This window comes from Dermacentor variabilis, chromosome 3, assembly GCF_050947875.1.
Source record: "Dermacentor variabilis isolate Ectoservices chromosome 3, ASM5094787v1, whole genome shotgun sequence".
In the NCBI taxonomy this organism is placed as follows: Eukaryota; Metazoa; Arthropoda; class Arachnida; order Ixodida; family Ixodidae; genus Dermacentor; species Dermacentor variabilis.
Genome location: NC_134570.1, coordinates 233,007,387 through 233,033,477, shown reverse-complemented (window position 1 = coordinate 233,033,477; position 26,091 = coordinate 233,007,387). Strand labels below are relative to the sequence as shown.

Here is a 26,091-nt window from a genome sequence, read left to right as displayed (position 1 = left end):
GCCTGTTTTTGAGGGCACAAGTTCGCCCAATAAAACGCTCATTTCGTTAATCACAGTTTTGCTGCCTTCTTAACTGTCACTACCACATGACAATATACAATGTACGAGTTCCTGGTAGGCCAGCAAGTCCAAGAAAAACGCTGAGTGAATGCAGATCATCTGGCTTCGTAAGGTACGAGATTTGTTGCGCCGACTCTTGTTTGGCGCTCTTGGTGACGCCATCAAACACCCTTCCAAGAAATACTGCCCGAGGCTTGAAGAATTAACTTTTTCTTTCATTTATCTTCAGATCTGCATCACTAAGCGATTGCAGAATTGTGGCCAAGTGCTCAGAGTGCTCTTTTTCTGACCTCAAGTAAACTATAATGTTATCAGCGTAGACGTTGCAAAAACGTTCAAGATGGGGCTTCAAAACATTATTCGTCATCTTTTGAAACCAAGCTGGCAAATTCTTCCAACCAGAGGCACTCTATTATATTCATATATGTCAAAAGGTGTGACAAATGCTGAAAGCTTTTTGGTCTTCTCTACCAAAGGCACTTGCCAAAAGCCCTTGCAATGATCCAAGCGAGAGAAGACACTGCAACCACCAGTTTAATTGATAATTTCATTGATGATGTGGCATCGGGAAAGGGAACAGGTCAATTTGTTTTTTGTTTTTAATTTGATGGTGTTTGGTGTAAAGTCAATACGTTCCATCTTCTTTCGGTGCTATAGTGATGGGTGATGCAAAGGTAGACGTGGACAGTCGGATAACACCAGCGTCGAGCATCTTCTGCAGTTCTTCCTTGAGCCATATCTTCTTATCTTGGAACATGTTGTATGGCTAGCGTTTCACAACTGTTGTATCTCAAAGCTTGAACAGCACTTTAAACTTGGATGTAGCCTTAGGATAACTCCTACACAAAGGAGCTCCGGGTACATCTTGGCGACGTCATCTGCAGTAGCGGACTTCCGCAGGCTTTCACTAAATAGGGAGAACGATGATAACTGACGATCATCTTGAGTAGTAACTTGGCCATCCTAGTAAAGATTTAGACGGAGCTCCTGCATTACTGGGTGTGACAAAATCATTTGATATGTTACTCTATCGAGGACTAATGCTCTGGTTTTGATACTCTCGTTCTGACATGCCCACTGACATACCACGAGAGATCAACACGGGTCAAAAAATTCATATTTTAGGTTTCATTGAATATTTTATATTTTATGCGCATATCACTCGGTAGCACTAAAGTGAACGTGGTTCCTTTTTTAAATGAATATTTTAGGAGGAAAAGAATGACCAGATTCTTCAGTGTGGAGGTGCCTATTTTATGCCCAAGGCATTTTCACAAATTCACAACGATGTGAAATACAATATGTTACAGCTACAAGGAATACATTCTTGTGTGTAAAACGTAGACGTAAAGAAGGGTCAGCTAGCACTGTTTGAGCCTTCCGTGGAAAACGGAAGTGTTTTAGAAAAATTCCCTAATTTGGTACAATCTTCAAAAGTTGCTATATTTACGATTTTTTATCAACTAAACCAATCCATGTAGCCTCTTGAAATTCGCTGGACCGTGAGACCTTAACTTAGTCAATAATTGTGCTGAATATTCTTGCTGTATCGCAAATTACCATTTCTAGAATTCGCCTCAAATTTGAAGTTTTGACAAAAATGAACGCTATTTAAAAATCAAAATAAAAAAAAACCCATCGCAAATTTTTCTCAAAGTCTCGTAAACAACTGTTCACAGGCACGTGGAAAAGAATACTGATAAACATGTTGCATTATTTTGTTGGTAATCACAATACAGGTGGTAGAAATGAGAGCTTTGCCAGAATGCAGCAAGGTGCTAAGAAAAAGGGACATCGGGGTAAAAAGAGCGTGCCTAAGGCTCTGACTTGCCTAAGCTTGACCGTGATTGCGACGTAAAGGCAGTTTTGGTAAACTAGAATTATTTTTTCAACTACGCCGTTCTAAGATGTCTGAAGTTTCGACATAAATTCGTGGAGTTGTGCTTCTTCTCGGCCATCATTGGCGCCTATACTTAGTTCATGCTTTCAGATGCGGCGGCTGTAAAAATTGTCTCTTTTGATCGTGTTGGTAGAGTGTAGCAGAATAGGTAGTGAATCCACGGGAGGCGGTGGCAGAAGGATTAAGTGAAGTAAATACATTGAAATTTTTTGGCAGTGCGGCCGCCGCCTTAACCAGAATAAGCTATGAACACTCCCGTTGTTTCGGATGCTCTGCCGTCTGCCGTCTACTCAAGAGCTGCCTTCTGCTCGACAACTCCGATATTATGCACCGTGTTCCCTGTTTCGGAAGCAATGGTTTAGTTTATGGTTTTTCAGGTATAGTTGGCGTCCAAATTATTGCCCCAGCGATGGCGCTCTTTGGGTAACACAAGCTAATCTCGAACGTCGGGCTCTTGCTGATTGCAACCGCCGGAAGCAATCGGGGAGCCAGTAATATGTCGTAGGTACCATCCCTTAAACACCACCTATAGGTGATGGCACAGTTATGTTACATATTATCAAAAAAGGAATTTGGATTAGCTACGGAATCAATCTAGTACACCTTAATTTTCGCCTCCACTTCGTTCAGGTAGGAGCTCTTATTTTTACGTCTGCTTGTATCAGGCGTGAACGACCTCGAAACAGACGACAGGCCAGTTTTGTGCTGAGGGTTCTGTGCACATCCCACAGTCGTCATTTATCATAGACAAGCGCTAACAGTGTTTGCAGTAGTTTTGCAGTGTGAGTAGAGGTGCGATGGCTCACTGTTACAGCGGTGATAGGGTCTTTTGTGCAGATTACTTGAAGGTGCACAAAAAAAAAATACCACTTCAAAGAAATTTCCGCAAGGTTGGAGACATTGGTGTAGCTGCACTGCAGAAACTCTTGCCACGAGCTGCCCGCCATGCACAGGATGACGACCAGTTATGCCAAAATTGCTTCCGGCGACTAAAAGAAATGCTCTATTTTTCCGATGCTTCCCCTGCTGGAACAGCTGGTGAATTCTTACCGGAAGAAGACGAACTGGGAGGTAGAAAGGAGTGCCTACATCCACTTGAAACTTTGCCTCACATCCATCAGCAGAAGTCGGATTCGCGACTAAGGAACTTTCGCGTGGTGCTAAAGCAAATTCAACTTGGTGGCACTGCAATGTCGAAATCTCACTTCGTAGAGCGCAAGCGCCATTTGGACCCCTCAGGTACGAAATGCGGCGTGTGCACCGAATGGTTTACAAACTTTAAAAAAGCCTATGACATGTGCTCTTCGTATCAAGAGCGAATGCGCTTGTTGACTCTGCTGCCAAGCCAACTGGAGCGCCGAAAAGTTCAAGCTCTCATTCCAAATTTGTCAGCCTACATGATATACAAATCCCGATGTTGGCGTGAGAAACGTGGAATATGGTCAGCACCAGACGCACCTGAGAGATCACAGTTGAACCCATCAGACGTCCAGACCGCTGTGGACTATTATACCAAAGACGAATATGCATGTTCTCGGCAGAGTCCCAACAAAAAGGATGTAGTATCTGTTTCGATTGATGGGAACAAACAGTATGCTGCCAAGAGGTTCATGACCCGCTGGGTACGGGAGACATATCGTCTCTTTAAGGAAGTCAATCCAGATACACCTATTCGGCTCTCAAAGTTTTATTCTCTCCGGCCGAAATGGGTTCTTCTTGCTCCACAACAACAAGTGCGCCTTTGCATATATTGTGCCAATGCCACACAGTGTGTTTCCGCGCTAGAAGAGCTCACTGAAGGTGCCTACACAATTACCCACCTCAAAGAACTATGTCTTTGCACCTCGCCCACGACTGATTGTTTCCTGGGCGATTGTGATTATTGTGCAAATGAGGAAGCTTTAACTACTACAACTTTGGGAATCCCTGAAGAGACGGAGGTAAACTATGCGGTATGGCAAAATGGCGACCTCGTCAAAAAGACAGCACAGGCTACTACCTTTCTGCGGGAGCTTGGAGTATGGCTTGTCAAGTGGATCACCCATGATTACATAAGGGGAATTCAAGCATCAGCAATACACGATGCCAAACAGAATCAACAGCACGGATCCCGTGTCTTTCACTTTGACTTTGCAGAGAATTGGACAGCTGTTGTACCGAACGAGGTACAATCATACCATTGGCACGAAAAACAGGTCTCGCTATTTACGTGTGTCGTCACGAGTAGAGGATCCACTCAGTGTTTTGCTGTCATCAGTGATGACGTATGTCATGATGTTGCGCACGCTTGCTTTGCACTGGAAAAAATCTGTGAGTGCATGAAAGAAGAACTCCAGCTTAACAAACATGTTACATACGTGTCTGACGGCGCCAGTAGCCATTTCAAAAACAAGTATCATCTTTACGAGCTGTCACAGAAGGAGCACGCGTCAACGAAGTGGCTTTTTTCGGCCACAGGACATGGCAAAAACGCTTGCGATGGCGTTGGTGGCTTAGTAAAGCACCAAGCCTCGCTCTATAATCTCAGAGCAGACAGCACTACCGTCATTAGGTCAGCCTCTGAAATGGTGGCGCAGATGACCGCAACGCTGAAAAACGTAAAACTGCTCTATGCAGGTGCGGAGGAAGTGGGAATTTTCGCCGCCTCAAAAAGAACCAGTGGAAATCTTTGCCACGTGTTCCAGGCATACTGTCTTGGCACATTTGGTTAAGCGAGCCGGACGCCAGCAATTGCGATCGCGTTGTATTAGTGTCTCGCACTGCTGCAGGTAATTGGAAGAGGATCACGCCTTTCTGAGCGTATACATCGGCTATGCTCGAAGTTCCTTGTGCCCTCTACCTGCTTCCATGTTAAAGCACTTCAATGAGGCATATGCGGATCATCAACAAGTCTACACCGACGGGTCAGTAAGTCAACAGGCAAGCAACTGTGCCACTGCGTATTGGATTCGCTTCATTAGAACTGCGTGATTTGGCCCTCTGGATCAGTTGGTCCCATAGAAAAATGTGGAAATAGCTGCTAGTACTGCAGCGTGTCGTAAACTGAGGACGTGTTCTCAGCACGCTATCATCGTTTAGCATTCGTCAGTGGTGCTTCAACAACTATCCCATGCATTGTATACCAGCAAGTTTGGCCGAGAGTTCATCTGGTCCTGCCAATACTTCAATGAAGAAATAAATGCTCTACTTGAGGTTTGCACAGAAGGCAATTTCCTTATGAGTGCGCGAAACAGGTAATGTTTCCCAAAAGACCCAAGCATCTAAAAGAGGAAGTGTCGGGCTTCTTTCCAGCTTTTCTAAGAAACTGAACTTTCCGACAAGTGGTGATCCTTAGGAACTGTGAACTTTTCATTATATAGTAATCTAACAGTTCCTTTTTTTCTTTTTCTTCAGAGGCGGTAAAATAAGCAATCGCTGGCGCTATCTACCAGCTAACCCTGTCATAACCAACACCATCGCTACTCCCACCACCGCCTCTTAGGTTGTATAATGACGTTCATGTAATGATCAGTACGACATTTACAGAGGCATTTACCCGCTGTACATTCTGTTACCTGTGTACATTCATACAGAGTTAACCGTTAGTTCTGTAGCCCACAAATAAATACAAACCTACATTAACACAAGGTGCAGGCACTTGCATCTTGCACCTTGCATCTACGCTGCAAGGTGCAGGCACTTGCTGTTAAATAAGATAAGCCACGTAATAGTTGATGCTTTTTATTCCCATACAAGCGAATATGCAGTGTACTAAACGCACTTTTATGCAGAAGTGTTAATTATGATGTCAAAACTGCCTTTACGTTGCAATCACGGTGAAGTTTAGGCAAGTCAGAGCCTTATGCACGCTCTTTTTATCCCAATGTCCCCTTTTCTTAGAACCTTGCTGCATTCTGGCAAAGCTCTCATTTGTATCAGCTGTATTGTGATTACAAACAAAATAATGCAACATGTTTTTTAATATTCTTTTCCACGTGCCTGTGAACAGTTGTTTACGAGACTTTGAGGAAAATTTACGATGGGGTTTTTTTTATTTTGATTTTTAAATAGCCTTCATTTTACTCAAAACTTCAAATTTGAGGCGAATTCTAGAAATGGTAATTTGCGATACAGCAAGAATATTCAGCACAATTATTGACTAAGTTAAGGTCTCACGGTCCAGCGAATTTCAAGAGGCTGCATGGATTGGTTTAGTTGATAAAAAATCGTAAATATAGCAACTTTTGAAGATTGTACCAAATTAGGGAATTTTTCTAAAACACTTCCGTTTTCCACGGAAGGCTCAAACAGTGCTAGCTGAACCTTCTTTACGTCTACGTTTTACACACAAGAATGTATTCCTTGTAGCTGTAACATATTGTATTTCACATCGTTGTGAATTTGTGAAAATGCCTTGGGCATAAAATAGGCACCTCCACACTGAAGAATCTGGTCATTTTTTTCCTCCTAAAATATTCATTTAAAAAAGGAACCACGTTCACTTTAGTGCTACCGAGTGATATGCGCATAAAATATAAAATATTCAATGAAATCTAAAATATGAATTTTTTGACCCGTATTGATCTCTCGTGGAATCGCCCCACTGAGTGTGCACTTGCTTTTTGCTGTCTTATCCATACACACTAAATGGAAAATCTTTCACTGAGTTAAGTCTGGAATGTGTTTCTTATTCACAACGGTGATGGAAGTACCACTGTCAACCAACGTTCTGACTTCTTTTCCATTTACATGCACTGGAACGTATACTAAGTTTGTGCACTCTACAAGAAATATTTTGTGTTGTGGTCGTGGTGAACTGTAATCAGAGGTGTGTGGTGTAACTACCTTCCTGCTCTCCTCTTGATATACAACTTGTTTATTCGGTGGGGCCAGTTCATCTTGTGATCTCACATTATCATAACTGCTCACAGGTTGCTCAACATTATAACACAACTCTTTTATATTCTCTGGTAATTCTTCTGTGTTGTTTGTCTTTCGAAACTGAACATGATACTGCATGTCTTTCGGAAGTCCCAGCATAATGAGCGCAACCAATCAAGCTTGGGATAGGACAGAGTCATCTAAATGCAGCAGTCTCCATTTCTCAAAGAAATAGTCAAGAACTGGCGCGAAGTTGTACTTGTAAGACATAGCTTTATCCCATCTTTAAAGCTTGTTCTCACTGAATAAAAATAAAAAGCTTTGTTTCCACTTGTTCCATGAGTGTTCAGCTGTTTCATAAGCTTGAAGCTCATGACAAATCTTTGTGCTAGCTCCCGAGTACAGACGCATGTTCATAACTTTGTCTTTATCCTCTCACCAGCAATTCCTGTCATAGGCATATTCGTAAAAATCAAGCCATTCCTGCTACCCTGCGCACTTCCTGTGTATGACCACTCATAGACCTCTAGCCTGACAAGCTTCATGGGTGTCTGCCTCATTTGTCAAAAGTTTGCTTGCAATAAACAATCAAGATAGTTGCTGCTGATGCTGGCTATTCCTTTCTTGCAACTTCATTATATTTTGCATCAGTGCACTTGCCGTGTGGTCCTCTAAATTGTAGTTATGAGAGGTTACTTCCATTTTCATGAACACTGGATTTGCTGTGGTGGAACCGTGAAGCTTACAAGAATGCACGACGTCTGCATCATGCTGAGGGTCACTCATGGCAATCTTGAAAGCCCTTGCCAGCATTAGACTTTAGGGAGTCATGTTGCAGTAGTAAGAGTTCAATATGACAAGTACTCATCCGAACAGGACACCTCTTCACCGTAGACACACTGTACAATGTTCACTGGCTTATCACGGGAAACTGTAACGTCGGTGCACATTGTCCATGAAAAATCGGTGTGGCTCAGGCAAGTAGCACACGGTTCTTTTGAATATATGTATTTATTTCCAACAGATTGGGGGAGGCAGGGAAAAAAAAGCTGCAAGTTCAGCTTGAAAAAACACCCTGCCCCCTATGATCACAAGACATGGGCAGCGCGGAGCTGCCGCATGTTTTTGACAATACAAAAATACAATTTAGTAAAAATGCATGAGAAGCACTAAATGAAAAGTGAGTAGTTGCATGTAGAGAAGTTACACAACGTTTCACACATCACGGAAGAAAAAAGATATATATATATATACATATATATACACATATACACACACATATACACATAAATATAAGTGTAAACAAGAAGCTGTACACTCAACTAATCTGCACTCCTGAAATAGCTGACCGTATAAACATGAATATTAGTCCTGCTGATTAAGTCGAGAAAATTCTGATAGGGTAAGGGCACATATATCAATTCCAGATTTGTTGTAAACATTTAAAAGCCTTGGTAAGTTGTTTTTTAGCATTTGTGAGCTGTAATTAGTTCTAAAACGGTGCAATTTCCAGGGTTCTGTGTTTCTTGTGAAATGTGAGGGGACACATTCTTCTAAAGATGATAACTTAACAAGGAATTATCGCTCTTCCTGTTCATTTAATAAAACTTCTGCAACAGCTGACGCCTATAAATTTCGTGAACTGTGATAATTTTCAACTTGTCAAATAAATGCTCGGTGTGTGTATCGTACGGAACATTTGTGAGGACGTGTACTATCTTTTTCTGTAATGAAAATAATTTGTTTAAATTCGTATAAGTTGTAGTGCCCCATACGAGGTGACAATAATTGATATGAGAGGCGAATAAGGCATTATATAATAGTACTTGAACTGATGTCGGAAGAAGGTATCGGTTTCGGCTTATTATACCTGTTATCTGAGTCAGTTTTTGCATTACAAAGTTTACATGGTCATTCCATAGCAGCGATGAAGAAAAATGCCTGCCTAGGATTTTCATGCTTTCTACTACTTCAATCTGAGCATTATTATAGGCTATGCCATGTAACAAAGGGGAGGTGCTTCCTTTGGGACGAAAAATTATAGCTTTAGTTTTGGTTGGATTGACACATAAACAGTTTTGCTTAAAATGCAACTGCGCCAAATTTGTAACAGAACAGGTAACTAGACCAGCAAAGTGGCCATCACTGTTTATTTCAGTGCATCCCAGCCCCCCACTTCGATTTCGGAAATACCTTTCTTGCTTCTTCTTTGGCTAGGTTACAAGAATGAAACACATTGGTTACAAGAATGAAACACATTGTCAGTACAGATGAATTCTTGTGATGTAAACTCTTGTTTGTGCTGGATTGATCTTCAAGCACATAGTGCAAAACTTTAACCTTAGTAATATAACGTAGCTGCCAACTTCTGATTTTATTGTGAAATGCATGGATTTTATAGCTTTATTTTACTATTGTCATAAGGAGACTAATGGGTTTGTAACCTTTTTATTTACTTTGAGCCCATAAAGCAGAATATATTTTAAAAAAATACAAATGCAGCCGCCGACTATATTTCAGAGCTGGATTTTTTCAGACCCGCTCAGTTATTTTGCAGCAGCACCTCCCACTTTAGTAAACTTGTGGATAACTGCAACCATATTTTCGGCCAATGTTTTGTGAATGTTTCATTACTAAACTTTAGGAATATTTCCGTTTGTGAAGCAGATTGCTCAAGCTGTGTATACTATAGAGGAGTGTGCCCATTTACAGTGCTCGTACAGAACAAATGCTGTGTGTTATTTGAATAAGTAGTCTACATATCAAGTATTAAAGCAACTTTTTAGTATTTCTAATGAAAATTTAGTATCTTTGGGCTTTGGCTGTAGCATTTTTCCCACCTTAAAAGTTGGCAGGTTTGTAACAATGTTGTCCAGTCATGGTGCCCTGGCTTTGTGTGTGCAGCAACAGTTCCAACAACAGCAGCAGCAGCAGCAAGACGGCAGTGCTGGGGTTCCAGACACCGGCACTTTCTTCCAGCCACAACAGCAACAGCAGCAGTTCTGGCGAGGCGGGGGCAGCCCGCACAAGCGCGGCGGGGGCGGCAGCCATTGGTACCAAGGGGATGGGCCTGGGCAACAGCAGGAGGGACTCAAGCGGCCCTGGGGGGCTGACGAGGGGGGATCCGAGGGACAGCCACCAAGCAAGAGGGGCGGAGGATGGGGCGCCAGGGGCGGCGGCTTCGGGCGCGGCTTCGGCAGGGGAGGCTTCCGTGGCCGAGGGGGTTTCCGTGGCGGCAGGAGCGGTCCAAGGGGAGGAGTGAGGGGCCACTGATCTGTTGGTTTGTGTGTGCTTTCTTTTTTTTGCACAATCAGTCCACGATGAGTCCCAGTGCGCCTGCTCACGTCTTGTGTCATCAGATTCTTCTCATTCAAGGATTGTGCAGAAGACAAGACGTAAAGACAAGCTTCAGCTCTGGTATGATACTTGTAGCCGGGAATGGGGTGGAGGGGTTGTTATGAACATCTGCAAGGCCTTAGGTGCTCTTAGGACAACCAGTTCATTGAGTGTTATTGCACACCTGCTCATATCTTCAACGTCACCAGTTTCATATGAACTGAACTTCTGGAGCGTACAAGGACTCTTGTACAATCCTAGTACGGTGGAGCATGCCGAGCTCTGTGGTGAAGCATTGGGTGGCCCTGCGGCATTTTGTGTGTTTCACTGCTCGCACTCACATCTTGAACTGTGGTAAAGAAGTGAACTTCACTCACAGATAATTCTGGGTCCTAATTCATCTTCCTGTGCACATGTGCACCTGTTTTCAGGCGAAGGCTCAGCAGTTCAACAATTAAAGATAACTATGATGCCAAAGTGAACGCTACAGACTGGAATAACTATGCACACAGTAAATGGTGGGCAACAAATTTCATTCCAAGCAGAATTAAAGGGGAAAATATATGCTGCATAGAAAGACTAAATTCTGTAAGACAGTAATTATGGTTTGGTATCAATGAGCAGTTGTTGGCTATTTGTGCACTTCCTTTCTGAGTATGATCTGTACCCCTTTCTGTAACTGCTGCTGCATTTGAAAGCATCAAGTAGCAAGGTTGTGCTACAGCATTGGTAACTTCTGCAAAAGGCAGTGGAACCGCTCAGATTCTGTGATCTTACACAGCAAAAGGTACACTTTTGCATGCCCATGAGGCAATCTTTTTTCCCTTGAGTTCCGGTAAAATATCGCTTACACTGATCACTTAAGTGTTAATTAAAGTGCATCAGTACTGTTTGTATGCATGGTCATTTACCTGCAGGATTTACATGTGTGGGAAATTCACATGGCATATATTTAATTACCAAATTAGTTTTCGGTAAATTTCCTTATTCATTTAGCAAAATCAGTTTGGTCCATGGAACCTCTTCGGTTCAGTGTTCTCTGGTCATGTGCATTCCTTGGCAAGTTAAAAATGTGCCCACAACTTGCTCATGAATGCTGCTTGGTTTTAATCTGGTCCCCTTTAGCCGGGATAGTAAAAAGAAATGGCTTTTTACTTGCTGGTTTTATGTTGTTTCTAAGTTTATGGAGCCTTGGTCCATAATTTCTGTGTCGGCATTGTATAGGATGGCGAAGTGTGGTGCGGATTACAGATTGCCTGTAGCAGGTCGTTGATGTGACAGCACTTTTGTCCAGGTGGAGCAAACCTTGCGCTTTTGTGTCTTGCTATTCCTTATGTTGTGTTCATGGCTTAAGAAGTTTGTTGCTTTGTGAATACGCATTAACAGACAAAATTTGTTGTAACAATGCTGGCGACCCCAGTAGTTGCTTTGGTTAATGCTCCTCAAAAGAGAAGAAAGGCTTTCTTTGACGGACAAGTCAGACCATAATAAGACACTTAGATGTGCACTTTCAGTGTAGGGATGTTGACACCACTCGTCATCTTTAAGAAACCAGTAAGAAAACTTGGATGGTCTTGACCAGCAACTAGAGTCTGACCATGATGGATGTCAACCTGCAGCAAAGCTCCCCTGAAATGTAAACCGTCATTGCTGAATTTTCCTTTGTGCGCATGATTACTGCAAGCACTGTGTTTGAGTGTCATGTGTTGCAGTGTTGTGAAGGTGTAGAGACTTTGCTTGGGATGTGTCACTCCAGTCTTTATTAGTGTGCCCTGGACAATGATCATCTTCAAGGAAGAGCCACGCATCCCAAATACATGTGTGATTTATTTTTATTCTTTAGGTTTGTGTTTCTGAGGTGGCAAAAATAACAATGCGCTCTTTCTTCACTGTGTATCTTTAAACTGCTCAGTCTAACTTTGGCCTCCGAGCGCTATGAAATGTGCCTGTGTTCGTGGTAAATATGACTGGATATGCAGACATCCTGAAGGATGCTTCAGGATGCTTCATCCAAAGTGGTGTTTTCTTTCAATTTGTTTTAACAGCGCTAAGTCGACCTCTCGCCTCTGGCGTCCGGTGTCATGCAGCAAGGCAGGCTCCAGAGCCAGAGCCCCGCTGGGATGGGAGCGGACAAATCAGAGTGTGCACCGGGGGAGGGGCGTAGGAGTAGTTGTTTCACCCCATGGATGGATTCCGCTTGGCGCGAGCGGCAGGGGAAGCTCGGTGGAGAGCGGCAGCGCCAACGTCACGCAAATCGCGAGCTTCAAGAAGTGCAAGCAAAGCGCTAGCTGGGGGAAGCTGCTACCGCCGAAGGTTGAGAATGGAAAGCGCGAGCCATGTGCCTGTGGAAGCAACCCCCAACTTCGAGAGTGGGGGCCCAGCAGAGACGTCGATGCAGAGAGATTCCTCCCACAGTAGGTGCCGATGCACGGTTCAAGCGAGAATTCCTCGACCGTGAGTGTGGCCACAGCTGCAACGTGTGTGTGATAGTCTGCGGTTTGATCACGACCTCATGCAACTGAAGAGTGTGCATAATCCAGAACCGAAGCTCGAATCTAGCAAAACGACGACAACGGGACAAAAGACTTTCATGAAAATCGCGCTAAACACGAGTTCAAACTTGAGAAAACGACCACCAGCTTCACTGTTTTGACAGCTTTCACTACGTGGAACAGGCTTTACATTTTTCTCTTATAGTAGCAAACTCATCACAAAAAGTATTTAAGGGGGGGACCTGGGCCTGAAGCAAAACTTTTATTGCTATTTCTACTAAGGGAATGAAATTTACAGGTAATTTAATGTGCCAGTTGTAAATATGCAGCTAGTTTTTCTCTTGTAAATATGCAGCTAGATTTTCTCTACATAATGAACAAAATATTTTATACAATTCTTTCTGTTCCAAACTTTTGGGATGACTAGCGAAAAATGTTTTGCTGTAAGAAAGCTAAAAGTTATGTGAAGATACATATTCCTGAATACTCGAGGAATGCAATAAGCATTGTTACATGTTTCTACCTCTATTCTATCAAACCTTATGAAATTGCAAAGTTTTAACTTGGTATGTGACATTTTTTTTGTTTCTATAAATGTCAAAATGTTTCATTTCGTTTAATTTTTTATTTCCTTGGGTGCAGTACTATGGTATTATAGACTTTCTGCACTTCTTGGAAGCCTAAATCAAGAAAAGTTATTAAAACCGGATGATTAGGAGAATAACTATGCCTCTTGGGAAATTGATGGCCAAAAATAATTACTTTAGAAAAGCAAGAAACCGAAGCTCTTCTGGATGCGGAATATTTGGCAGAAAAGCAAGCATTTTGGAAGAAAGCAAGTCAGAAAAGATAGTCTTTCAAACAAGTCCAATATGGTGTGGCTCTGATGCGTGATTTTGGAATTTTTGTTCCAGGACTTAATTTTAGAAATGTGGTTGTTTGCTTGAAATCAAGGGTACAATCAGGACTCGATGACAGCCAGAAATCAGTGGGACGCCTCACATCGGGTACTCACACGAAGACTACAAATGAAGCTGTTCAGGGCGATATGGGCTGGACACTGTAAAATTGATTATGAAGAACGACTGAGGGATGTGGAAGAAAGGAAAGGGCTGGGAAAGTGTTGTTGTAAAACATTAATTCACAGTGGAGGAAAAGAACTAGGAAGCTTACCAGCAAGTATGCGGCCCGTAGGGTGAGCAACACAACAACAAAGAATGTCAAGCAGAAAGTCAGAGAGGCTGAAATAATCTCACTGGTGGCAGGAATGGAAAAGAAACCTGCCATGAGTAATTGCTTAAGAGGAAAAAAGGAAATCAGGAAAGAAAATTTATGATAACTCAAAGGGAAGCTCATTACTGTTCGCAGCGAGATCAGGATGCCTTAGAACACGCAATCATAAAGTGAGATATAAGAAGGAAGAAGAAGCATGTACTTGCTATGGTAAAGCTAGGGAAAAGTTTCATTAGAATGTGAAGGTATCGGCCCAGCGCTCAATTTAGGCACCACTGGCCACCTTGAAGCCCTTGGGTTCAGCGAGAGCAGGGGAAAAGTAATCATGTCCGCAATAGAGATTAGAGAGAGGCGATTGGAAGATTGGTGGAAGAAAAGTAGGGAAACGAAAAAAAACGGAGACGTATGGCAACGTTCACAACAGTGAATCGGAAAAGTTGGTTAGGGGAATTCATCGTGTTTTCTTTTTTTTTTTTTTTCAGCCTAGGTAGATGGCGCAACCCGCCGCCCCATTCCAAAGGGGACGCTCATAACATCCATCCATCCATCCATCCGGAATGGTGAACAGCAAAATGAGTCATTTTCAGCACTTTCATGGACAAAACTGACCATTTTGTAGGATAAAAAGTGTTTTTTTTTTTTCCCTCTACGACACATCATTTTCAGCTAGCTTTTCTTTTTCCAGAATGTGTGTCATGATATGTGTAGATTAGAAAAGTAACGAATGAAAAATTGATTTTTAGTGATATTTTGGTCTCCAAGACCCAGGTCCCCCTTAAATCCCATTGCAACAGTTACTGACAAAAACATATTATTATGGGAAGAGAGAGCAGGGTGGATGCATTTACAAAAGTGTTTTCCATAGACGGTAGCGTCTACTCAATCTACTTCATCTTCTCAGCCACATCCCAGGTTATTCTCTTACTTATATTAGAGGGTGGCAGTCTGATGCGAAAAATCTGTTATTTCTCTGAATACATTTCAAGACTGTCATTGTTACGTTTAGTATAAGGGTCCCATATAATGCACGCATATTCTAGTTTTGGTCGCAGGAAAGCAGTGTAGAAGAGGAGTTTAGCATTAATAGGAGCAGTTTTAAGTTTGTTTCAGGTCACACAGCTTGCGGAGGGCAGATGAGCAAACATTATCAATATGAAGATTCCAAAATAGGTCAGAAGTCAGTTTCACACCGAGATATTTGTAGCAACTTGTAATGGTAAAGACCCTAATAATTAAGTATATAAAATTGGATTTTTTTTGCGAGTTGCTGGAAGGCAGACAAATTTCTTCGTGTTTAGTGACATTCCCCGTTGTTTACATTCATGTGTATTACCCAGACTCTCCAACAACAGTGTTGACAAGACTAGTGTTGAGGTCGTCGTAATTGTTAGTGCAAATAATTTCTTTAACCAAAACACAATCATCAGCTAACAATTGAATTTCTACAGCAGGGTTAACAACAGCAACAATATAAATTGTAGGCATACAATAGAAAGGCAAAGGGCCTAGTGCACTACTGCCCTGTGCTGTGCACCAGGTGTGACATCCGAGAGCTGACCTCCTGCACCTACATATTATTTGCGATTAGTTAAGTAGGCTGAAATCCAACAAACAAAAATTTCTTGGGTGCCTATTATTGTAAGTTTGAAAATTAGTTTACTGTGAGGAACTTCTCACAAAAGCTTCACAGAAATCTCAGAAAGGCATATTTTTTTATCTTACCATGGCTATCGAGGGTTAATGCAAGAGAATGAAACAAAGTGACGCGTCGAGTTAAGCTTGAGAATCCTTTCCTAAACCCGCGTTTAAACTAAGTCAATATAAAATGCTCTTCCAGGAATTTAGTTATACTAGTAACTATGATATGCTTGATAATTTTACAACATGACGAAGTTAGTGAAATAGGACAGTAATTTCCTATTGTTAGGTGGTCTCACTTTTCAAATATGGACACAAATCGGGCTGTCTTCCAGTCATTGGGCAATTGGCAAGTCAGCAAAGAACCAAAAATAATAAGCAACAATTTATCAGGAGATAGAGCATATGATCGTGGAAACAAGTTTGGGATATCGTCTGGACAGTACTGTGTTTTGGTTTTCACGTTCAGCAGACCACACCAGGATACGAAATGAAGTGTGCATCAGCACATGGAAGGACTGCCGTGTTACATGCGCAGTTTGAATCGGAAGTAGTAAACATGCTTTGAAAATATTGATTAAAATGCTGAGCAATGTCCCTCTGATCTGTCATGTTGGTTCTGTCAACTGAGATTTGTGATACTATTGTTTTCTTTTTTCGCTGATACATTTCGAGAATTCACTGGGGTTGCTTGTAATAAAGTCTGGCAATGAAATTCTGAAGTACAGTGAAATCTCGATGAACGGAAATCAGTTAAATGGAACTGCCTCTTAAACAGAACACCATCCTCATAGTTGGTTGGTTTTGTATTAATGCAATTGTATTCAGCTTTTTCTCTCAGTGAATGTGACTCCTGATAAACAGAACCAATTTGCCTGGTTCCTTGAGGTTCTGTTTAGTCCACTGCACTAATACTCTCTTGCGCTGTGTTGGGTGAGGCTGTTCTGCACATCATTTATCAAATTCGCCAATCTGTGTTGTTTCTTTAATCGTTCAGCTTTCCGCTTCTGAATAATGCTGAGAGTTACCCAAGGTATTTGTTAATTTTTTTTGTGTTTGGTTGTTATAAATTTATCCAAACAAAAAAGACGCATATCTTTAAACTGCGCCTAGATAGCACAGACGTCTGTGTCATCGAATTGGTAAGGCAAGTTTTCGTATGTTCAATTATGCATGCATCATTACCTCTTGAATAGTCTTTAAAATAATGAACTGATTAATTTTTGTGGTTAGTTACCGGAACAAGGGGAAAAGAAACACAAATTTTTGATCGGAGAGACCTTGACCTACTTATACGGTATATTCAGAGAAATTGTGGTTAAGAAACACAATGTCTGATACTGAGCTGGAATTGCCCTGCATGCACATTGGTACATGAACTACTTGCAAGAGGTCATGTATAAGGATAATGTCAAGAAACTGTGTTAACATGTTTGGAAGAGTTACTGCTGGCGTCAAGGCACTCCCAGTCCACTCCAGGTAGGTTCAGGTCGCCAATTAATAAAACAACTTTCTTATTCTCAAATTTAGCCATGATGGCGCTGGTCATAATAGCATTTCCGGCATCTCTGTAAAGCAGAGAGACAAAGGCAGCTTGTCTGGTGTGCTTGGATTGCCATGGCAATGGCATCATGATCGTACTCTGTCAGCGAGTTGATAGTAGTGGAAAGAAGAGTGGATTCGCCTCAGTGGCCCAGTGGCAATGGCATTACGCTGCCGAGCTCACGGTTGCAGGTGCGATCCTAGCTTCGGCGGCTGCATTCTTATGGGGATGAAATGCAAAAATGCTGGTGTACTTAATTTTAGGTGCATGTTAAAGAACCCCAAGTCAAAATTAGTCTGAAGTCCCCATTGTGACAGGCATCATAATCAGATTGTGGTTTTGGCACATAAACTCTAGCATATAATTTCCTCTTTTTTTTTTTTTTTTTTTTGAAGAAAGATTGTCAAAGGACATGGTGGGGTTGCGGCTGAGTAAAAGGTAGAAAGGTAAATAGCCAGCTATGTCGTGGTGTAAGGAATTAAAGGCAAAACTGAAAAATGGTAGAGCAGTTACCCAGTCGTGATCATCAAAGATGACATGCATAACAAGCATGTTGGTGATTGCCAGCTTCAGTATTCAGGCATTCGGTAAGACCATTTGATGGTGGTGGTGGGCAGTATGCTGTGAGCTTGTGTTTTGTAGCAAATGATTGAATAAGTTGTCAATTGGCTAAAATGTATCAGCTGCTGTTGGCAAGAAGCTGAAGGTATGCCTTAGTGTAAAATGATGTAAAGCAAAAAGTCCATGACATCTGTAGTGCAGCTGGTAGATACAGCGAGTTGTATAGTCCACAATCCGCCTATTTGTGGAATTTGATATATGGAATGACCTGAGAAAAAAAAGAGCGAGTATGTCTAGAGGCAACAGACAAGCAGGAAGCACAGCTGTTTTTTTTTCCCAGCACTGACAGGGTCGTATGTAGGCACTTGGTTATTGACACAGCAGTATAGACCAGGCCGGCAAAAAGAATTTCTGAATGCCAAATGCAGTCATACGTCCGAGAGATGCCAAGGTGACCAGTGGTGGGACGGTAGTGCAGTTTCTGCTGGACAGTCTGCCAAAGATGACACGGTATAAGTGTCGGCAACTTGGGCCCGTTGAGGTGCATGTAGCAGCAATTCAGGATGTCATTTTGGAGCATGAACATGCGAATGGAAGAGTCTAATGGCTCAGGAAGTAGGTGGTGGACAAGCTGGCACGACAATATGTGTTTAAGTGTATCAGGATAAGCATCATGGCATTACTCAGCACCAATGTTTTACGAAGCAGTGAACAAGGTAACGGAGAGAGGTGCGGCATTTCCTAAATCATCCTTAATAGATACTGAAGGGCTAGTTGGTGAGCCATGATATTGAAGCAGTGCACTTAAATCTGACATGTTCATGCACACATAAAAAGGACATACAGAGGTGCTTGACTGCAACTACTGCTTTATTGCTCAAAGACCTACCTTTTGTAGTGTCCCTTGAGAAAGCACACATGCTCTGATGACAGTGAGGTATGAACATGATCCAGAGTAAAAAAAAATAAATATGCCATTTTTTGGATTCCCACTCTCATCATCATAATCAGCCTATTTTATGTCGACTGCAGGACTGAGGCCTTTCCCTGCGATCTCCTATTACCCCTGTCCAGCTCCAACTGATTCCCAATCTGGGAATGATCAAAGTCCAAGGTAGCAGTGCACTTTATCATAGAATGCTACCAAGGTGCAACTGAAACACCTGTCTTTCCATTTTCCTATTTCTTTTGCTTAAGAATTTCACTTATTTATTTTTTGTGTTCCCTGTGCACAACTTCCGTATCTTTCAGGATGGTTTTGCAGCCACAGTCACTGCAATGAACGTCTAAATGACCTGAATCTTTAGCCATGCAATGATAAGTGTGCTCAGTTAGCCTCGTATTCAAGCAGCTGCCCAATGTGTACCTTGTGACATGACAGAGGGATCTTGTAAACCACTCTCTCTCTATGCACGAGTGATGTAGGGCTTTCGGTGGTTGATTGCGCAGGGACTTCACTGCGAAAACGCATAAACTTGAGTGCCCGCTGCGGGTAATTGTCTTGAAGACAGGAGTGTGGCAGAAATCTCTCGCTGCTTTTTACAAGAAAAACCTAATCTTTTAACCATCCATGATTCTTTCCTAGTTTGAAACTCCTGAACAGGTGATAACTTTTTAAAAGGTGTAATGAAGTCTAATCAAGGATTTTCAGTTTTTTCTGTAGACATAAAATATTTATACTATTACAGTTTACGACAAAATTACCTAATGGCAAACGTTAGCGAATGTATTGATGAGCATCGCGTCACGAGATTTCAAATAGCGCCGGTGTTCACAGCATCCAGTTTATGGAACTTCTCTCAGCTTACTTGCATTCTACATTTGCTGAATCGCAGGGTGATGTATACAGTGAACTCTTGTTAAGACGAACTTGGTTAAGCTGTACTATTGCATATAACAAAGTACATGGGAACGGTTGTTTGGTTTTCCATAGACTCGGTGCAAAAAAAAAATTCGCTTAGGACGAACCGCCTCAGATGTGCTCTTCGGTTAAGATGAACATTCAGAGTGACCACCACCACTACCAAATTGAAGGCCTGTGGTGAACATCGCCCATGGACAGAGGCAAGAACAAGAGCAGGAAACGAAGAGAGACAATGACGTGTCACTTTGTAAATGTGGGTGATGCACAAACGTATGGGAGCTATAGCACATACGAAGCTATCAGCCCTTGGTGCACCTATACTTTGTTCCATACACTGTGGACAGTCAACACTGTGGAGGCTAGAGACTTCTTGTGGTGACTTCGTTTACACTTAGATATAGGGTAGTTCTGTTTTTTACCGCAATTGTGCGCAGCTGTTTTTTATATAGTCTCTGTACTGAATGAATCAAGTTAGAAACAAACACACTTTGGTATGCGGCTATTAACGCATTGTTTTAAATAATTTTTATTTGTGTTGTTCTTTTGGGGTTTTTTATTTGCAAACCGTCACAAGGGGCCTTACGTGCATGCTCGCGTGAGCAAACACTGTTGGCACACAGCGAAGCATAGACGGAACGCACCGAGTAATAACTTTTCTTGGTCGAACTTCTTGCATAGCTTCCACAGCGTTAACTGCTAAGTATGGAACGGACTGTAGACTGTCCACATCACAGATCGTACTTAAGACAGAGCTCACGTTGTCGTGCCATATGCAGCAGCTACAGGGGTAGAACACCCCCTTGTAAACATTCGCTTATTAACTAAATTAACAAGCATGGTGTCAGTGCATACAGGCAAACATGAACACATCACACTCGATGACTGCAGACGCTGTCAAAATGCTGGTGTGAGGAATCGCGGCAGCAGCAGCAAGCAAAGTAACCTTCGAGCTGTCTGTTGCTTCAACACAAATTGAGCGGTGAGAACACGGCGCACGTAAAACTACAAGCCATCGGTCAACCTAGACTGCCCCCAAAGCAGATTGTGCTCAAGATAAAGCCTGCGCGACCTTGCGCAACGAAGTACAACACCCCTTTCTCTCTCCTCCCCGGTACTATGCCCGTGACGGAAGACGATGTGCTTCCCCTCCCCTTTCCTCCTTTGCGCACGTCAGATTGAGCCGCCATCATCGGCTCACTGTCGCATACAGCATATGGCGCACAAGGATGACGTTATCAGGAGATGAAGTCGGTACCTCCGTATCGCAAATGAAACCTGTAGCAACTGCCAGAGGAAGTCAGTCAAGCGTGCCTCTGCCTACCTTCCTCCTCCGCGACGCTTCACCTCAATTCTTCTTCCTCCCTTCGCTCGACGTCGCCTAGACTTTCCTCTATGTTGCATTGCTTTGCTGCGTGCTCAGCGCGCTCCTTCATACTTTCGCTAGCTCGGAGCCTGCACCGATGAAGTGTGTGGCGGCAGGTGCTTGCTTTAACTCTCTAGTGGACTTTTTCCAGCAGCACAAAGGCATACAAGCATTGTTAAGGTCATTAGGTGAGATGACATCATTTGTGGCTGCTCATCGATTTGCACAGAAGCACCAAACATCCAACAGGGACTGGATGAAACTTAACAAGAGTACCACTTGAAAACAGTTTTCTATTAAGTTCAGCTTTTTATGTCATTTTTCTCCCGTTTTAAGTCTACTTCATTTACTGTTTTGATGTAAGATATTTGGATGCACCTGGTCATGCTGCCAATTATTCTTCTGATAAGACGAACAAATTTTCATGGTCCCTTCATATTCATTTTTAAGGGAGTCTGCTGTATATCCAGAATAACGGCATCTGCATTGGCTCCTGCATTTCGCCTGTGTTGAGCGACATTTATTTGGCTGCGCGTGACAGGAGACTAAAAAACACCTGTGAAGGTGACCAAGTCACTAGAGTTTTCAGATACGTTGACGATCTTCTTAGTGGTTCTAGATTGCAAGGAGAAGTTTTTAAAGCGAAAGCTTTACTGGCTGCAAACTTGCGATTTCGCCGTGGCGGTACTCCGAGGAGGCACAGGACGCCACAATGCGCGCGTCGCCGCGGATATTTCTCTCTCTCTCGCTCCCTAGTCACTACTGCGCATGCACTACTAGTAGCACCGAGCCACAGGTGTTCCGCCGCTGTGCAGGTGTATCAGTTGCGCCTTGGTATCATTCTCTGACAAAGCGCGCCGCTATCTTGGACTTTATTCCTAGAGTGAGAATCCAAAAAATGACATCTTTGTTTTTTGTTCCTTACTCTGGGTCTTGTTCATGCCTCATTGCCATCAGAGCAAGTGCACTTCTCAAGGGACACTACCAAAGGCAGGTCTTTGAGCAATAAAGCGGTAGTTGCAATCCAGCACCTGTGTGTGTCCTTTTTATGTGTGTATGAATGTGCCAGATTTAAGTGCGCTGCTTCAATATCTAAATCATCCGATGCATCTTTTGGAAGATGCAATGGGCAGTTGGTGTCCTGATATAAATGACCTGATTATTACGTTTTCCTGGAGCTGTAGGGCACAGCGACTGAGGCATCCGATGGGATGCTTCAGAAAAGAAGCCAACAGAGGGCATGTTGATCGGTGGTGCTTGTGAGTGGTCAACCGTATAAGTAGGGTCAAAACTTGCCCACTGCCCGAATGAGTGTGAGGCATTTTGTCTACTTATATCTGGATCACTTGTCACTCTTGTGGCAGCACTTGGCATGGCTGTCTATGAACCGAGCCATGCCAAGAAGGAAAAAAGGAAGAGAGACCATTGAGACTCGAAACAGCAAACAAAGTGGCAGCACTGTTTCTTGTGGAAGTTTGTCACCTTGGGAGATGGCAATAGCTATCACCCAGATGACTGGTGCAGGCAGGTCGGTTCATTAATATAGTGCTCTTTGCCATTGGGGATATGAGTCATTGCAAAGTGCAACAATCATCTCCCGAATTCCTTTTTTTTTTTTTGTCCGACAGAGCTTGCAGGTAAAACATGACTTTGCTGGCTCTGACCCTCAAAAAACAAGTAAAGTTTTTTCAGGTTGTTACGCACCACAGGCGCATCTGGATTTAGAGCAAAAGTACTTTTGTTTTTTATTAATATGCCACCTAAGAAAGTGACACCCTAAATGAAAAAAGAAAAACTCAACCAAGTGACGACACTAAAAGAGACAAGGATATGGTTGTTCAAATGATTTGATGATTAAATGTTGAATATCTCTTTGTTCTGTCTTCTTTTTTATGTTCATGATTCTCTCATTTCATACTGTATTTCACATGCAATTACATCAACATTGTTGTCTTGAGCATTGAAGCTTGGTTGACCCTCTTTTTTTAACCAAGAGGGCCGGTGGGCCAATCCTGGAGATGGTGCAGTTTATGGTGCAATGTGGTTAATTTTCGACTCCACCATTAATTTTACCCACTCTGCGACTCACTTGTGGGCAGGTGCACTGCCCTGCGTAGTCTAAGCGAACCCGCTCTATATGGCAGCTTTGCCTCAACATCTCCCCAATGGTGAACCATTTACAGGGGTATAAGGCAGTGTGGTTAATTTTCGACTATGCTAGCACTAACTGCACCCCTACCATTAATTTTACCCACTGGAAGACTAATTCTCACTTCTCATCACATTGGGACCTATACATTTCCATGCCTCTTGTGACTCTCAGTACGGCACTCTGGAGGTGCTGAAAGCATGTTCTCTCTCTCTCTCTTTCTTTTTCTGTGCAAGTGGTTACAAGGTACCCACATATGCCAAACCAGTGTGAAGTTTGTTATAAAGACCTTGTCTTCAAAATGTGGCCCTACCTTGAATATGCACTTTAACGAAGTTGCATCAGACACAAAATACCTTGTATCGTTACATCCGATATTCATTATAAGTATACATGCTATAGGAAAGAAAATTAGCAAATCTTAGAGTTAACTTGTTAGGAATATTTATTGCTCAAAAAGGCATACAAAATGACTGACAGCATCTGGATTTATAGCTGATATGGCTAGTTGAGGATCCATTACAAAACAGGCTGAGTAAGTAAAACATCGATTAGTGAGTACAATATTATTATAAAAAATTATAGCATCAATGTGGCAAGCATACAATGACTGCAGTAATTTGCAAATAGAACATCAATGAGGTGAATGGTAGTTTCCTGAAAGATTGAGTCTCTTGAGCGACTGTGCAATATTTGGCAGACATTTATTGAAGCTAGTATATTGTTCCAAATTTCTGCACCAACAAAGGATATTGTGCAAGCACAGTAAACGTGAACAATTGGCAAATTAATATTTTTTGTTCCATCTTGACATATATCCATATTTGTTATGTTGGGGTTCAAATGCATGAATATATATATACAGTAGTAGCAGTAAACATATGTGCACAATACCTATCTGGGAAAAACATGTACCAGCAAATCTTAAATGTAGTTAGGATGGCATTTCATGTTAAAGCTGACTAAGTATGAAATACTTGCCCAATTTGCTGTAGTGTCGTGGCCATAAATGACTCCATCACCTTACGTGTGACTAACTTAATGTGTTTGATTGCATCCCTGTTGAGGGACAGTGTACTTTACTAGATGTGCAGATATACATGCATCAAAGGTGTAGTGGCACTTGGCAACTTCTGCACTGGTGGTTGGTGTGCTAGTATAGGGCACTGAACAGAACTCGTATACTTTGTAGAATGACACTTACAAACCACAAAAATTGCATGTCTGTGTGATGGTGAATGATGCACCAGGCACCACTTAAGCACCCTGCGTGGTCAAGGTAAGCTTAGGAAGCTGGAGGCTTCAATGAGCACAGTAGGATGTCGCGTGACCTGCTGAGGTATGCAGACTTTATGTGGCTGGAATGTTAAAGCAAGGGACAATCACATGCGTGCACTTACCGTTCCTAGCACCCCTCATAATGCATTATGGTCATCGTACTCTGCACATGGTGTATCAATGCTCACAGTCATTGAGTGATCCATGTTCATGCGTCTTTAGGCGTGTTACACCATGCTTAGTGTAACCCAGATATTTCCTGCAATTTACACTACCCTTTGTAGGATTCTCTGTGCTCTTGGGACAAATGAACAACACAGTAGTGAAAACAATCACAAGGGCATTTATTGCACCTTTCATAAATCAATGCCTGCTAGCCGCGTTGCTATCCACAAAACATGCCGATGGGCGCGCGACAAATCGCAAAAGTCCGACTCACCGCGACCGGATAGCGAGCGAATATGTTCGCCCCATGCTGGATCCCAACGCCTGGTCGTTTGCGTGTACGGTCACGCGAACGGTAGCATGTCCGAAGGAGGCCACGCGAGAGTCTCGCAGAAGCATGGACCGGCGCATGCGCGGAAGGTCCGCGCCACTCGCCGACCCTCAGCCGAAGAGGAAGAGCTTTCTCCTTTTCGCGCCCAAGTAACCCCGCCGTGAGGCGGCGTTAGTAGCACAACACTCGCGACATCTCTCGTACTGCGCTTCAACCGCACCGACCGCCGCGGGCCGCAGGCTACGCGGCGAGTGAGTGAGTGAAAACTTTATCAGCCCTAGATTCGCTGGTCTTCTGCGGTCTTCAGATGGATTCGTCCATCTTCTAGCACAACGGTCGGTTGCCCTTAGTCCAGGGCTCCGCTGGATGCTGCTGCCAGTTGTGCTCGCCGAATCAGACCTTCTTGGTCGACCTGGCGATCGCTGGAGAGCACTCCCTCCCATTGCTCCGCACTCGGGTTTGGTATAACGGGTACCACGTCTATCTTCTGGCATGCCCACGTTATATGTGATACAGCGTGGGTGTTTCGTGGCACCAGGGGCATTTGTCATTGTATTGTGTGGGATAAATTTTGCTGAGTACGTTTAGGTTCGGGTACGAGCCCGTTTGTAGCTGCCTCCACGCGACAGAGTCCTCTCTGCTAAGGGAGTTGTGCGGTGAAGGATACCGCTTTCTGCAGCCCTTGTAGTAATTTAGTATCGCCGAATAGTCTTGGGGTACAGGTTCGGTCTCCTCGAGGTCGCCTACGTTGGATGCTCGGTAATAAGTGTACCCTCGAGCTATCCTGTCCGCCTCTTGGTTCCCTGCTACTCCCGTGTGTCCCGGCGTCCATACTATCGTATGCCTAATTGGTTCTTTTGTTTGTCGTTGTGTTATGTGGTCTCCGGAGCGGAGTATGCGGAGCGCTCCGTGCCCTATTCTGCCGCATAGGTAGTTGCGGCACGCTGTTGCGAGTCTGTAAGGATTGTTATAAACCGTTTAGACCGATATCCCTCCGCTGCCGCTAGAGCGACGGCCGCTTCTTCAGCCTCGACTGTCGTACAGCCTTGTAGTGATGCGCTGGTGATCTCGCGTAGGTTCGAATCAATCACCGTTGCTACCGCGTTGCTGTTGCTCTGCCCCGCTGCTCTGGCGTATGTGGCTGCGTCCACATATATCGTCGTTTCTTGGGGTGCTAGGTGTCTTTTGTAGGTATTCAGCCCTCGCTTCTCTGCATGCTTTGTGTAGGTTGGGATCCATGTTCCGGGGTATGGGTGCTACTTTTAGTGTGTTGCGATACTCATCCGGAATTGTTTCGGTCGTCTGCATCTCTTGAAGT

General features: G+C 43.1%; 1 protein-coding gene across 6 annotated transcripts in view; it reads left to right on the top strand.

Moving 5' to 3' along the window:
- Positions 1-12,045, top strand: part of Wdr33 (WD repeat domain 33) — a 236,654-nt gene extending 224,609 nt beyond the window's left edge. For all 6 annotated transcript variants that reach the window (XM_075686980.1, XM_075686982.1, XM_075686977.1 and 3 more), the window contains one exon: positions 9,725-12,045. In XM_075686980.1, coding sequence (XP_075543095.1) covers positions 9,725-10,093 — 369 coding nt within the window. In that variant the 3' untranslated portion in view covers positions 10,094-12,045. The remainder of the gene's footprint in view (positions 1-9,724) is intronic.
- The last annotated feature ends 14,046 nt before the right edge of the window (positions 12,046-26,091 follow it).